The sequence below is a fragment of the Stenella coeruleoalba genome (assembly GCF_951394435.1).
Source record: "Stenella coeruleoalba genome assembly, chromosome: 4".
Classification (NCBI taxonomy): domain Eukaryota; kingdom Metazoa; phylum Chordata; class Mammalia; order Artiodactyla; family Delphinidae; genus Stenella; species Stenella coeruleoalba.
The window spans coordinates 136,479,017-136,493,668 of NC_137149.1; the positions used below are offsets into that span (position 1 = coordinate 136,479,017).

Here is a 14,652-nt window from a genome sequence, read left to right on the forward strand (position 1 = left end):
AATATTTCAGTCATAACTCAACTTTCAAAATTAATTAATTTGCCAATACAAAGAGAAACTGTGAAACCCTAGGCACCCCACCTTTGACCCCAGTAAAGGGAGAACCCCAGGCCCCCACCCCCCCATGCCTGTGACCTTGCTGTGTGGCCCTCAGGTGTGCTGTGTACCCTCTGGTTCTTGCAAATAATACATCTTATCTTTCAGATTTCTCTGACAGTGGCTGCTGAGGTGCATTTTAGATAATAAGAACCACACGGGTCAGTCTAGCCACAACATTAGCTCCAGTCAGAGAAACATCTATGGGGGCTGCCACAGTGGTATGGACCCCGGTAAGTGATTCAGACTTTCCCAGCCGACAGTATCACTGCCAACAGGCTGAGACAGACCCAAAACAGGTGTCCAGCTGCATGCATGAGAGACCTCTCCCAGTGCCAGACAGAACCAAGAACGGGGCTCCCAATCACTCCCACTCCCACACTGGAATGAATAAGTCTAAGTAGTTCAAGCGTTCTGAATGCCAAGCTGGTGTTCCCCATCACTATGAAAAGATTCTTGTTAAGCTTGGTTAACAGAAAGTATTTTATTTACCAGTCTTCTACATTGGTTTATGAGTTTTAAATAATTAGGTAAATGGTATGTGGACTTCCATTTATACCATTGCCCCGGCTCCACAAAAGTTAGGTTGGTCCTAAGTATAAAAACAACAGCTAAAGTTAAAAATATCAAAATAAGATGGTTCCATGTCTCTTTAACATCCCTGTTCTTTATTGGGGGTTTTATACCAAAACATAAATATACCTATCTCCAATATGACTATATAAAGACATATATCCAATATGGCCGCAATGCAAATATTTCTGACCAATGCATTACTGATATTCAGTAAACATGTATAGTCCACTTCCAAAAAAAAATGCTGCCCATGTGTATATATGGTAGAGGCAAAAACAAGAAAGGCAGCAGCTCTGTGGTATATTTGTGTAAGAAAGACCAGTGCTCCCAGACCACAGCCTGCAGTGACTTTTACTGGACCCCAAATCGACTGTGCCAAAATGGTGAGGTGGAATCTGCAGAGACCTCACCCAGGCACTACCTGGGATCCTCAGAGTTCAAAATGGTAAACCCTACAGCCACTAACCCCCCCCCCCCAAGTCCGTCACCTTGTATAATCCTCAACATAATCCACCAGCCACAGTAACATCCTCTTTCCCTTACTGTCCTGACCAAGGACTTGTCTTCCCAATACTACTACCCTTCTTTTCAAAGCCTTTTCACTGAGTTCTCTAGGAGACTTACTCTGCTTTTAAAAGTCCCTAGCACTCAACCTCTTCAGAGAATCCTCCCCTGCCTGCCGGGTCTTAACTAGAATCTGGCGCCATCTACAGGACAGTATGTGCACTGCAGCATTTGAGTCAGTTTTCCTAAACCCTACCGCTACTGCTAGAACGCATCTCTTCCACTTACAGGTAATAAAACCTTTTTCTCCTTGAGCGAAGCGATTCTGGCACAACTGCCTTCATTTCCAGCACTCCTCACCCACCTCCCGCCCCACTCCCAACACATTAGTGTTGCCTACAGATGCTATTCAAAATGTTGTCTACAGATCACCTACTTTTTGCAACTGATTCACAAGGCAATAACTACAAAAAACTGAAAGTAAGCATTTAGAATTTTACAGCAACCTGACATCAGTGGAATTGTGTTCGAACAAGGTGTTGTCGAACTCACGTGCCGAGACACAGTGGCACTAGCTATATCCTCGTAGAGGTGTTTTTCTACCAAAAGTGTTGCCCAAACTTTAATGTGCATGTAAATCACTTGGGGAATCTCATTAAAAATGCAGGCTTGGTAGTCTGGGGTGGGGCCTGAGAGTCTGCATTTCTAATGAGCTCCAAGCCATGCTGCTGCTGCTGACCCACAGGCCCACTGTGAACTGTGAGGCTTCAGACAACTGAATTAGGGGACTTTCTCCAACCAGCCATGCTGCTTCATATGCCCGTATTTTGCCAATCTTTCTCAAATATTACAAACTAAACCTCTGCACTTACTAGATTGCCTCTGTTTAGAGTCACAGGCTACTCACAGGCTGTGTGCAACCTTGGGAAAGTTAATGAACCTCTGTGTGCTGCAATCTCTTCACCTTTAAGTGGGGAATAATAAGCCTAAGTACCCCACAGCTCAAATGGGTTAATTAATGTAACAGTTATGAGCGTAATTCTTGGCTTATGTCAGCCACTTTAATGTTTAAATTTTTTATTCCTGCCGTATCCATTTGGCAAACTTCTGTTCCGCCTTAAAGTCTGCTCAGGTATCACTTCTATGAAGCTATTCTGACATCCTCCCACCCCAAAGTGAGCCACTCACTCTTTTGTGTCCTTAATACACTTTATAATCTAACTCTACAGAGATTTTCCTGCCTGAGTATAATTTAATTATTTCCATGTTTCTCTCTCATAACCTAGTGTGCATGTGTTGAGGGCAAGAACTTTCTTCATCCATTTCTGTTATCCATAACACCTAGCATGTTGACTGGCAAAATTAAAATCTGTCTGTGAATTTTTGATGTGAATTATTATGAACCAATCTTTCTAGGCTACAGGATGAACAAATGTTATAAAATATTATCATCAAAACCCAGAAATGTCATTGTATTTTGTTGGGAAGATTTTCTCTCTCAAGAAATAAAAATCAATCATGACAAATCATTTTAAGCTACTTATATAAGACTTAGGACTCTATGACAATTACAAATCATTTATTTTTATGGTAAGAACAAGAAGAAAGGAAACATGGGAGCTGCTTTTAACCAGGAGTCTTTGGGGATGCAGTATGTGTCTTTTTTAATGAGCAACACTAAATGTATAGTCTTAGAATTAAACTTTCTAGATATTTTCTCCATTTTACCAATACGTATGAATTGACTAAAAAGTAGTTACTCTAGCATAAATAAAAGGAAATGCCATCCAGCAAAGTATCTGAATTAGTCCTTTAAAAGGTCCTTATTCTTAAAATGAATGTAGCCAAATAGCAGTTTTTGAGTGAAGTGTAACTTCTGAATAACATTTAGGGGTAAACGGAAAACACTATCTCCCTCCTCTATCCTCCTGAAACCCACTCCAAGCTCTAGACACCGTAGTTTTCTGAAGGAAATGAGGACAGGTTAAAGAAGTAAGAATCTTTTTTTTTTTTTTTTTTTTTTTTTGCAGTACACGGACCTCTCACTGCTGTGGCCTCTCCCATTGCGGAGCACAGGCTCCAGACGCGCAGGCTCAGCGGCCATGGCTCACGGGCCCAGCCGCTCCGCGGCATGTGGGATCTTCCCGGACCGGGGCACGAACCCGCGTCCCCTGCATCGGCAGGCGGACCCTCAACCACTGTGCCACCAGGGAAGCCCAGAAGTAAGAATCTTAAGAGTGAAGGCACATGCAACTATTTTCCTGAGAACTCCTTGCACATGTCTTTGAACGACCGTTTCATTATGTCATCTTGCCTCAGTCCTCTGCCCCAGTAGCGGAAAATGGTACAGGTAGATGCGTTTAGAAAAGAGCATAATTCAAGTTTTTATTTCCTTTCTGTCTAAAGCTTTTCCAGCCTGGAAGCCTTCCTCTCCTTACCTCTGTTTTTCAGTGGAGGCAGTGTAGGGTGTAGATCTTTATTACACTCATTCCGCTCTGTGCAGCATTCAATTGATCTTCTTTGATGAGGAATGGGCGTGTCCTAAAATCGAACCCAAACAGCTATTAGTAGGTCTCCCCTAAATTTCAAAGTCATACCATCCAAAACTAGTAAATTAACTCTATTTAGAGAAGTCACTTAAAATTCTGATAGTTTTATTCAAACATGGTGAAACTGAGGTATTGTATTAGGTAATTTCTTTCAAATCATCATGTATTATCTTACTGCAACTTTTGCATTTCAACAAAATTACTATTCTATTTGTAATAACCAACGTGTGTAGCGTAAACTGAGGAAGAAGGTTTGGCTTAATGCAATTAACCAAACTGGAATTTGAGCAAGATGATCTAATGAGTCACTAAACCAGAAGTTAACGGCAAAAATAAAATGAACATTTGATTTCTAAAGGAAGGAAGAATTGACCCAATGCGAATTTTCAAATTATTTTCCAAATTACTGAAAACAAGAGAGTAAAAAAAAAAACCCCAAAACAATTGTTATATCTTGTTTGAAATTTGGCTGTTTGAAATCTAGCCAATGAAAGGTTACAAAGTAGAATCAAATTATCTTCCTTACCCGACACTGAAAATCTGAGCCTTCTAGTCCTAGACATCCAGAAGTGACCACAGGCATCCCAGAATCATCTTCTTCTATCATTGTGAAACAATATCCATCTGTGCTAAAGACCAAACAGGCAAAGTAAGTGTGTGCGTGTGCATGTGCGTGTGCGTGTGTGTGTGTGTGTGTGTGTCTATGGTAAAAGGAAATGATGTTTATCACTTGCTTCATTACAAGTAAGAAGAAAGTCAATTATCGTTACAGGTCACCATCTGTTTAAAGAATCCCCAAACTTCCTTTTATGAAAGTTGACTTAATTATCATAAAATATTTAGTAATATCTCCTCTGTCCAGAAACTTGCAAGAAAGAAGGATCCAAACTTTCCATATAACATATAAATTACTAACCATATACACTAAATGCTAAACACTTATTTTGGTCCTTCACAGGTATCACCTTCAGAAATCCACTCTAAGAAGAAGGCAGTACTATGCTTACTTTCTATATGAGGAAACTGAGGCTCAGAGACCTTGAGTAATTCTCAAAGGCGGTACAGCTAGTGAGAGGCACAGCAGGGGTTTGAACCCGTGCAGGTGAACATTTATTCTGGTTCTACTTGCTCTGAGGTAGTGAAATAAATTTATCTCTTACTAAGGCACACAGACTAAGGACAGGTAGGAGCTGGGATCAGCACAGCCTAAGTGAAGTGAGTAAGATTCTGCCATGTGGTACCCTCTGCTTCCGGGCAGGCATATGAAAACATCAGGCTTTGTGGTTGTCTTATTTGGGTGTGGGGTAAGGATGGACAGCAGAAAGAAGGGTTTTTAACAAGATCATGGTAAGGCAAAGAAACAATACTTTTCATTTCTGTCTGGTTTTCTACATTGAAAAGAACTTTCACTTATTCTACCTCATTTAATCCTCTCAACAACAATGAGAAGTGATATTATTTCTATTTTACAAATGGGTAAATTAAAGTTATGAGAGTCTAACAAACTTGTACAAGGTCACAAAACAAAACAGTTACAGAATCAAGCCTTGAATCAAGGACTTCTTGCTTCATTTCCACAGGGATTAAAAATGAAAACCAAGGACTATTATATGTAGAACTATTTATAAACAGACACTACTGTCTTCACAAGCTCGGGTGATAAACACCCACAGACGCCCAATATAAGTCATAAACCACTACTGCATGTCTAAGAAATAAAGAACTAAAGTACTAAAGTACTATCTATCTTTCTCTCATATATATGCACGTTCGGCACCCAACATAGATGTGACAACATAGTCCTGAAAGGTCATGGGAAGAAAGCTCTGAGCATGGTGATAGCCGTGATTTGTGTGTTGGTCTATTTTATGTTAGTGGTAGCGGCATTCTGCCATACATTAGCGCGTCAGTTATCATCAACACCCTTAGAACTGTTTACTTGGTTTGTAAGCCTCAAGCGATCCAAAACGCCTCAGTTTATAAGAACTAGCACAGCAAAGTTCAAACATACTAATGAATGGCTAGGAACGGCCAATGATAATAAATCTCTTTGTTAGACTAAGGTCAAATGCATGAATATTGCTGTAGGAGAAAGACTGCCTTGGAACAGCCCATGCTCTAAATTCTTTGGGGCTTTTTAGCCAATGTACTGAAATCGCTATGAAAATCTAAAGCATGTAAACGCCAAAGGCAATAAATAAAAGACCTGTCCCTTAGAAATTTACTTTAAACAATATAAGCAAACAATACCCATGTGATTTTTTTTATCCTTTTCCTATACATTTGGACTATATGTATAACTTACACTTCTCATCAAAAGTAAAATTCAGGAGTTAGGAATACAATCAGTTTAAGTTTCTGACACTAGGAAATCATAGAGCAGCTAGAAAAGTTTGATACAACAGGTTAAATCTAAAAAGACTAATTTCTCCTTAATCAGGAGGCCTCCTTAAATCAAAATCTGAGAATACAGAAATGTACTGTTAGGCAACTTGAAGAATCAAGAAAGAAGAGAGAAAGCTGGTAAAGCTGTTGTCAGGCTACTGTCACAATGTCCTGGGAAATATAAAGAAACATCAGGAAGAGTAAATTCAAGCTTTAAAAATGCACTCCCTCACCTGTGAAGTGGGGGGAGCTAAGAATAAAAAGAGAGGATGGAAACTACATTTTTGGTGGAGAGTACGCTGTAATGTACACAGAAGTAGAAATAAAATGTTGCACACATGAAACTTATATAATGTTATAAACCAATGTTACTTCAATGAAAACTAAATTTAAAAAAGAGGGGATGGAGAGGGAGAGAGACCCTGGAAAGAAGAGTTGGTGTCCCATAAGTCATAGATTTGGATAGGAACTCAAATATGTAGTTGGAGGACAAGCAAAGAGGTAAGAGAACCATTTCAAGTGCATATTACTGACAAGAAAGCAAAAATAATTTATAAGCTTCTTACTGAAATTGCTAGCTACTAAGGGACATTAACTGGAAACCCGCAGTACACTTACAGAAGCTTAAGAATTACTTGAGAACTTTCAACTCTCGAGCAAGCACAAAGGTAAACACAGCTACGCTCTGGAGTCAAAGCTGATCCACGTCACCCATCGCTATGAGCCATTCACCTCTTAACCATGGGCTTATTTGAACCTTTTGTTGCTGGTTGCCATATTTAAGCATAGTTTTTAAATGTTTTATATAGATTATTACCCCAACATCCCCCGAGTGTTGAAAGTGGTAACAAGAAGAGATGAAGAATGATGAAGGAAGCAAAAGTTGAAATAATTTTAAACAAAATTGAAAGTAGTGAGATGTATACATGAATGCAGGATGAATCATTTGATTACAGTAATGATTATGAATTTTAAAAGAAGACAAGGGGGGAGAGGCAATGTAGGGGTGGGCGAATAAGAGGTACAAACTACCATTTATAAATAATCCACAAGGATATATTGTACAGCACAGGGAAATTCAGCCATTATTTTTTAATAACTTTAAATGGAGTATAATCTATAAAAATACAGAATCATTATGTGGTACACATAAAACTAATATAATATTGTAAATCAACTATACTTCAATAAAAGACAACGTACATTTCAAAAATTCTGCCCCTGGGTTATAGGTAAAGTAATTGACAAAACAGAACAGTTGCATAGGAACATGATCAGTCATCAGTACTGAACGCCTCTCAACATAATGCTAATCCATGAAAAAGCAAAGCATTTGAAAATGAAAAGGTCATATGAGGTCAAAGTAGTTGATAATAAAACTTCGGTTACAACCCTTGGATTGATCTACAGTTTCATGACTCCTTGAATCTGCCCAGTATTCCAAAGGCAAAGGAGTGCCTGGAACATCTTGAGAGATCAGCAGGGATAAACTGCCTCAAGAGATCTTCAGTGTGCCCAAGTGAACATTTACTAGCAAGTAAGAAAGGGATATACTTAGTTTAAAGCTTTGAGGAACCAAATAATACTCTTTAGGTGGACGTGCATCCGGAGCCCGAAAGTTCTGCCCGTTTTCATTTGGGGTCAAATGGGTTTATGAACAGTCTTCTGGGCCCCAACTCATTCATTGTAGAGTGAGTACAGGGTTTATAATGTTCACCCAAGTTTTGGTCCCTTTAACTCTATGTTTCCACTAAGATCTTATGCTTCTTTATTGTAAACCCCAGGACTGTCCAGAAACAATAACCACCACAGTTGAGAAGGGACTGTTGTAGAAGTTTTCTTCTAACTAATTTTGATCTTTATAAAGATTATTTTAACTATAAGATAATTTTTTTAAGTATTAGTTAAAAAGAGTTTATCTGATCTATCCAATCAGGGTGATAGGAAATTTTAGAGCACTAACAAAATAATCTAAAAATTATTAAATAACTCAAAATTATTATTTAGTTATTAAATAGCTTAAAATTTTGCTCTTGACAAAAACTCATTAAATAAATGGATACTTGCTCAAGTGCATCTGCACACAGGGATTAATTGTTCTCTATACCAATCAATTTATTTATTCCGATCAAACTGAATCAAATTATTTATTCCACTTTTTCTTCCAGTATGTAAGAAATACTAGAATTCGTAAATTTCTTTTACGTTTCAGTCAGAATCTATTTGAAAGGGTTCTTGTTTTAGGTCAATTATAAACAGGTCCTTGAGAACACTGTCTTCTAAAATATCTATTTCACATTGAAGGGGACAAACAAAGTTTTCAAAGTTTCTGTCACAGGTAAATTGAAAGATACATACAACTTTTAGAGTTGCTATTTAAATCATGTAGATTTTAGTCAGTTAACTAAAACAGCTGTAAGCTGCTTAGAGCTTTGTTAACAAATAGGTAATTTTACAAACATTTACTAAGCATACTATGCCTCAGACTGAGTTGGATGATGAGAAGCAAGGGTGAGGAAGATGCAGCCTTTGCTTTCGAGGAGCTCAACATCTATGAACCAGTTCTAGGAAAAACAAAGTGGTTCAACTTCAAGCAGGAGGGACAGAAATCACCAGCTAATCAAGTGCTTTCTACTGACTGGGGGGAAAAGGCAAAGAAGAATGTTATGCAAAGGTAATGACCAGAGTAACAGAACCCTAAGGTTTATATTTGTTTTTTTCTCCTATCTTAGGTGAGTGGGTTCCCATAGTAGTAGAGGGAAAGAGGGTAAAATAGATATGACTACCACTGCTCCCCTTCTCTGGTTTTTCCTCTGAGAGGTCATAGCACTGTGGGGAAGGTGAAGTTGCAACACTAATGATGAGGTTCCAATGTGAGAGGCCTTTTTACTTCAACCTCAAGAAAGTAACTATCATACATCCTTCTCTGGCAACCACACCAAGTGATTGAGCATTTTGTTCACTTTTGTTCATTTTTCGTAGGAGGTACAAGATTTTTTGAACTTGTCTCACTTTTTATGTTAAACAAGCATTTGCATAGTCTCACCTCCACCACCCTGTGCAGACCCTCCCTACCTCTCACCTAGACTGCTCTGACAGCCTTCAGGCAGGAAGCCCCCTCTTCTCTCTCAAGACTCTAGCCCATTCCTCACAGCACTGCCTGATAAATCTTATTTTCCTTCCTGCTCAAATATCTTCAATGGTTCTCTATGTATGACTGTACAGAGCCCTACAATGTTCACTTCCTATTAAGTCCAACAGCAAATGGACCCATTTAAGTATCACTTATAACTGAGAGCCACAAAGCAGAGTTATTCCTTATAAAAGATTTCATAAGTGAAGTTGAAACCATATCCTCATCCAACTGAAGTATAAGTTCTAAAGAAGGACCCACCATTCTCATAAATGAAATGATTTTAACTCAACATCTTCTACTGGAAAAAAAAAAAAGATCATAAAGCTCAATGTTCGGATGGCCTGGGCAACAGTGGAATAAACTAGATGAATAGAAGATGTACAAACAAATGAGAAGAATGCTCACTTTAAACACTCTGAGACCTGGGTCAGAAGTACCTCTCTAAAAGCGCATACCACTGGCATGCAGGTTTAGAAGCTCTGGGTTAATACAAACTCCGTATAAGGGCTCTGTACAGCATTGCCTGATAAATCTTACATTTTCCTTCCTGCTCAAAAACCTTCGATCGTTCTCTATGTATAGTTGTGAAGAGCTGTATATTGTTCACTTCCTATTGAGCCCCTAAGCCTTCCCTTCTGCCGCCTTTGACTCTTCAGGATACAGGTGGAGACTTATCAAATTTCTCATTTAGGCACCTGGTGTCATGTGCACATCCTTCATGCAATCATCCAATGTGATTTATTACACCTACAAACCCTGAAAACTGCCCAGGTAGGAGAATTTTGGGTCAGAACCCAATAAGATAAATGAGGAAGTTTTAAAAATTACCTTGAAAGAGAGTAAAAAAATTTTCAGAACTGGATAGACTTGTATGAGAGAGGAGAACTTGAGGGAGGTGGTGAGAAAGGGACAAAAATGACTGTCACAGACAACATCATGTAAAACAAGGAAGGATACATAAAGTAGGACCGAATTCTATACAGAAAAGAATCATCAAGGCTGAGATTACGCCTGTTAGGACAGGAAAACAAGACAAAACACTGGCATGTTGAAAGTCATACACAAAGAATTATTAAGGAGACGATGCAGCTTTCAAGGCATGCAGTGAGAGTCTGAGGTCCTAGGAATAGAATCTGGAAATGGAATAAGAAGGATACACCATGAAAAGTAACACCTAGAAAGGTAAATATTTAGAAATAGATATTATAATGAGGGAGACTGAACAACGGCTTCGCCTCTTATTTTGAATTATGGATATTAAAAAATGGTTATAACATTGTATTCAGCATGATATATTTGTAGTACAGCCTCTAATATGCACGCCATTAGGCAATGTAAATGGCATGGATATTGGAAGCAGACACATCTGCACCTGATAGGAATCAAGGACAAGAATGACATGATCAACATTCCAATAAGAATGCTGGCTGGTAAAGTGATTGATGGTACTCATGAAAAGTTAAAAAAAAAAAAAAAAAAGGGACTTCCCTGGTGGCACAGTGGATAAGACTCTGCGCTCCCAATGCATGGGGCCTGGGTTCGATCCCTGGTCAGGGAACTAGATCCCACATGCATGCAGCAACTAAGTAGCCTGCCTGCTGCCACGAAGACCCGGCATAACCAAATAAATAAGTATTTTTTTTAAAAAACCAAAACCCTCTAAACTTTGTATATGTTCTCTGAATTATCATGTGGGATTTCAGAATCTCTTTTAGGTATGATGCAATTCTGATTTGGGCCACTTTTTGGATTATTCTCTCCAGGAAAGTGGGAGTGGTAATGAGCATGAGATCTACCTAGGACACCCAGCTTGGCTACAATCTGCCTGGTACCAGCCCTTATCTAAGCCCCAAGCAAGCACACCATTGTCTTTAGAACTGTTTTACCTAGAAGTGCAAGATTTAGTGCAGTATTACTCAAAGTGTGTTCCCTTGCAAACTACTTGTTACTGGTCTGTGAGTATGTTAATACAGAAATTGAAACTTGTATATACTGCAATAAATTTAGCTCTGTTGAATTTAATTAACAGACAATAGAAAAATGAAGCATGCAATTTGTAGGTATTTTTAAATTAATTTTCCTAGTAATTCATTTTTATTGTAGTTTAGAAAGTATCAGTGCACAACTTATTGGGGGAAAAAACTTTGACCAGTGCTGATTTGGAGTGCTTATAGGAATGGAGGTAGAAAGGCCTGGACCTATTTAGGTCTAGGGGCACAGGAACAAAAACCAGCCCTGTGATTCAGACATGACTGACCTCAGCTCACAGGAGACTCAACTGGAGTCAATACCTCGTTAGAAAAATGTATGTATAGTTTACTCAAGAATGAATATTTTTGCTCGAGAGTCAGGGGTTAGCTGTTTGTCAAAAATTCAGTACTTTGTAAACTGGGCCACAATTTCTTTTCACTCATTTGGGCATGAACACTGAGTGACCTACTAAAAATTACTTAACCTCTCAGAGCCTCAGATTTCTCACCTGGGAAGTACAGATAATGCTACATTCTTTAGAGGAGTGCTGTGATGATTAAAGATAGGTGAAAGTGGGGCTTCCCTGGTGGCGCACTGGTTGAGAGTCCGCCTGCCAATGCAGGGGACACGGGTTCGTGCCCTGGTCTGGGAGGATCCCACATGCCGCGGAGCGGATGGGCCCGTGAGCCATGGCCGCTGAACCTGCGCGTCCGGAGCCTGTGCTCCGCAACGGGAGAGGCCACAGCAGTGAGAGGCCTGCGTACCGCAAAAAAAAAAAAAAAAAAAAAAAAAAAATATAGGTGAAAGTAAGCGTGCTAGTAGTAAAAAAGCTCAATAAATATTAGTTTTCTGCTGACTTCTACAAGTTAACCGATGCATGCTATCATGGTATACCAACGTTTTTTGAGGGGTTCCATTGTTACTGATTGCTGGCTTTGTTGTATTTTTCTTTTCTTCTTCTTTGCTATTATAAATCAAAGGTTGGAAACCATACAATTCACAACCCATTCCAATCTGCCCTCCATATCTACTTCCACATTAAATATTTCTAAACTGCAGTTATCAAGGTCAATAAATCTGATGGCTGGATTTCAGTTCTTCTCCTAACAGCATCTAATATGGCTGACCTTACTTCTTCCTCCCTCAGTAAACTTGGCCTCAGCGACACTATACTCACTGCTTCACTGCTAATTCCGAGTTTCCTAGGGAGAGCCTCCTTTACCCAAGCATTCAAGTCTCAAGGCTAATCTACTCTGGTAGATTAGGTTGTCCTATTATTGTTCTCAATTCTTCACGCCACACTCTAACCATGGCTTCCCTTTCACTTTGAGCTTGAGGATGTCACTTGATTTGGTAAATGGAATGTTAGAGGACATAACACAAGCAGAAGCTTTAAAAGGTTCCTCCCTCAAATTCATTTGAGAAAGAATTTTGGGGCTTCCCTAATGGTGCAGTGATTAAGGATCTGCCTGCTAATGCGGGGGACACGGGTTTGATCCCTGGTCTGGGAAGATCCCACATGCTGTGGAGCAACTAAGCCCATGCGCCATAACTACTGAGCCTACACTCTAGAACCCACGAGCCACAGCTTCTGAAGCCCGCGTGCCTAGAGCCCAAGCTCTGCAACAAGAGAAGCCACTGCAATGAGAAGCCCGCGCACCACAACCAAGAATAGCTCCCACTCACTGCAACTAGAGAAAGCTCGCGTGCAGCAACGAAGAACCAATGCAGTCATTAATTAATTAGTTTGCTTGTTTGTTTATTAAAACAAACAAACAAACAATATGCCCTTGGTAGCTGCCAGTCCAAGAAGAATGAAGAAATGTTGGGAGCAGGCCGGAAGCCAAGCCCACCCAGGCCAGCACAGCCCAGCACAGCTGCAACCCACAGGAAGACACAGGAGTGAAATAATAAATGTCTTCAGTGGTAAGAATCACTGTGACTTTAAGGATGCTTATTTCACAGCGAAAAACTGACGAACAGACATTGGTTCAAGATGGCGGAGTAGAAGGCCATGCTCTCACTCCCTCTTTCGAGAACACCGGAATCACAACTAACTGCTGAAAAATCATCAACAGGAAGACACTGGAACTCACCAAAAAAGATACCCCACATGCAAAGACAAAGGAGAAGCTGCAATGAGATGGTAGGAGGGGCGCAATCACAATAAAATCAAATCCCATAACTGCTGGGTGGGTGACTCAGAAACTGGAGAACACTTAGACCACAGAAGTCCACCCACTGGAGTGAAGGTTCTGAGCCCCATGTCAGGCTTCCCAACCTGGGGGTCCGGCAATGGGAGGAGGAATTCCTAGAGAATCAGACGTTGAAGGCTAGCAGGATTTGATTGCAGGACTTCAGCAGGACTCGGGGAAACAGAGACTCCACTCTTGGAGGGCACACACAAGGTAGTGTGCACGTCGGGACGCAGGGGAAGGAGCAGTGACCCCATAGGAGACTGAACCAGACCTACCTGCTAGTGTTGGAGGGTCATCAGCAGAGGTGGGGGGTGGCTGTGGCTCACCAAGGGACAAGGACACTGGCAACAGAAGTTCTGGGAAGTACTCCTTGGCTTGGGCCCCCCCAGAGTCTGCCATTAGCCCTACCGAAGAGCCCGGGTAGGCTCCAGTGTTGGGTCACCTCAGGCCAAACAACCAACAGGGAGGGAACCCAGCCCCACCCATCAGCAGACAATCGGATTAAAGTTTTACTGAGCTCTGCCCACCTGAGCAACAGCCAGCTCTACCCACCACCAGTCCCTCCCAGCAGGAAACTTCTACAAGCCTCTTAGATAGCCTCATCCACCAGAGGGCAGACAGCGGAAGCAAGAAGAACTACAATCCTGCAGCCTGTGGAACAAAAAACACATTCACAGAAAGACAGACAAGATGAAAAGGCAGACAGCTATGTACCAGATGAAGGAACAAGGTAAAACCCCAGAAAAACAACTAAATGAAGTGGAGATAGGCAACCTTCCAGAAAAAGATTTCAGAATAATGAGAGTGAAGATGATCCAGGACCTTGGAAAAAGAATGGAGGCAAAGATCAAGAAGACACAAGAAATGTTTAACCAAGATCTAGAAGAATTAAAGAACAAATAAACAGAGATGAACAATACAATAACTGAAATGAAAACTACATGAGAAGGAATCAATAGCAGAATAACTGAGGCAGAAGAACGGATAAGTGACCTGGAAGACAGAATGGTGGAATTTACTGCTGTGGAACAGAATAAAGAAAAAAGAATGAAAAGAAATGAAGACAGCCTAAGAGACCTCTGGGACAACATTAAACACAACAACATTCGCATCATAGGGGTCCCAGAAGGAGAAGACGGAGAGAAAGGACCTGTGAAAATATCTGAAGAGATTACAGTTGAAAACTTTCCTAACATGGGAAAGGAAAGAGCCACCCAAGTCCAGGAAGTGCAGAGAG

General features: G+C 40.4%; 1 protein-coding gene across 11 annotated transcripts in view; it reads right to left on the reverse strand.

Annotated features, from left to right (window-relative positions):
* BMPR1B (bone morphogenetic protein receptor type 1B) overlaps positions 1-14,652 on the reverse strand; it is a gene marked incomplete at its 5' end in the record, with an annotated part of 419,903 nt that overhangs the window by 44,619 nt on the left and 360,632 nt on the right. For all 11 annotated transcript variants that reach the window (XR_013828280.1, XM_079921151.1, XM_079921146.1 and 8 more), the window contains 2 exons: positions 3,615-3,717; positions 4,252-4,354. Coding sequence is in view for 10 of the 11 variants with exons in the window: in XM_079921151.1 (XP_079777277.1) it covers positions 3,615-3,717; positions 4,252-4,354 (206 nt within the window). The remainder of the gene's footprint in view (positions 1-3,614; positions 3,718-4,251; positions 4,355-14,652) is intronic.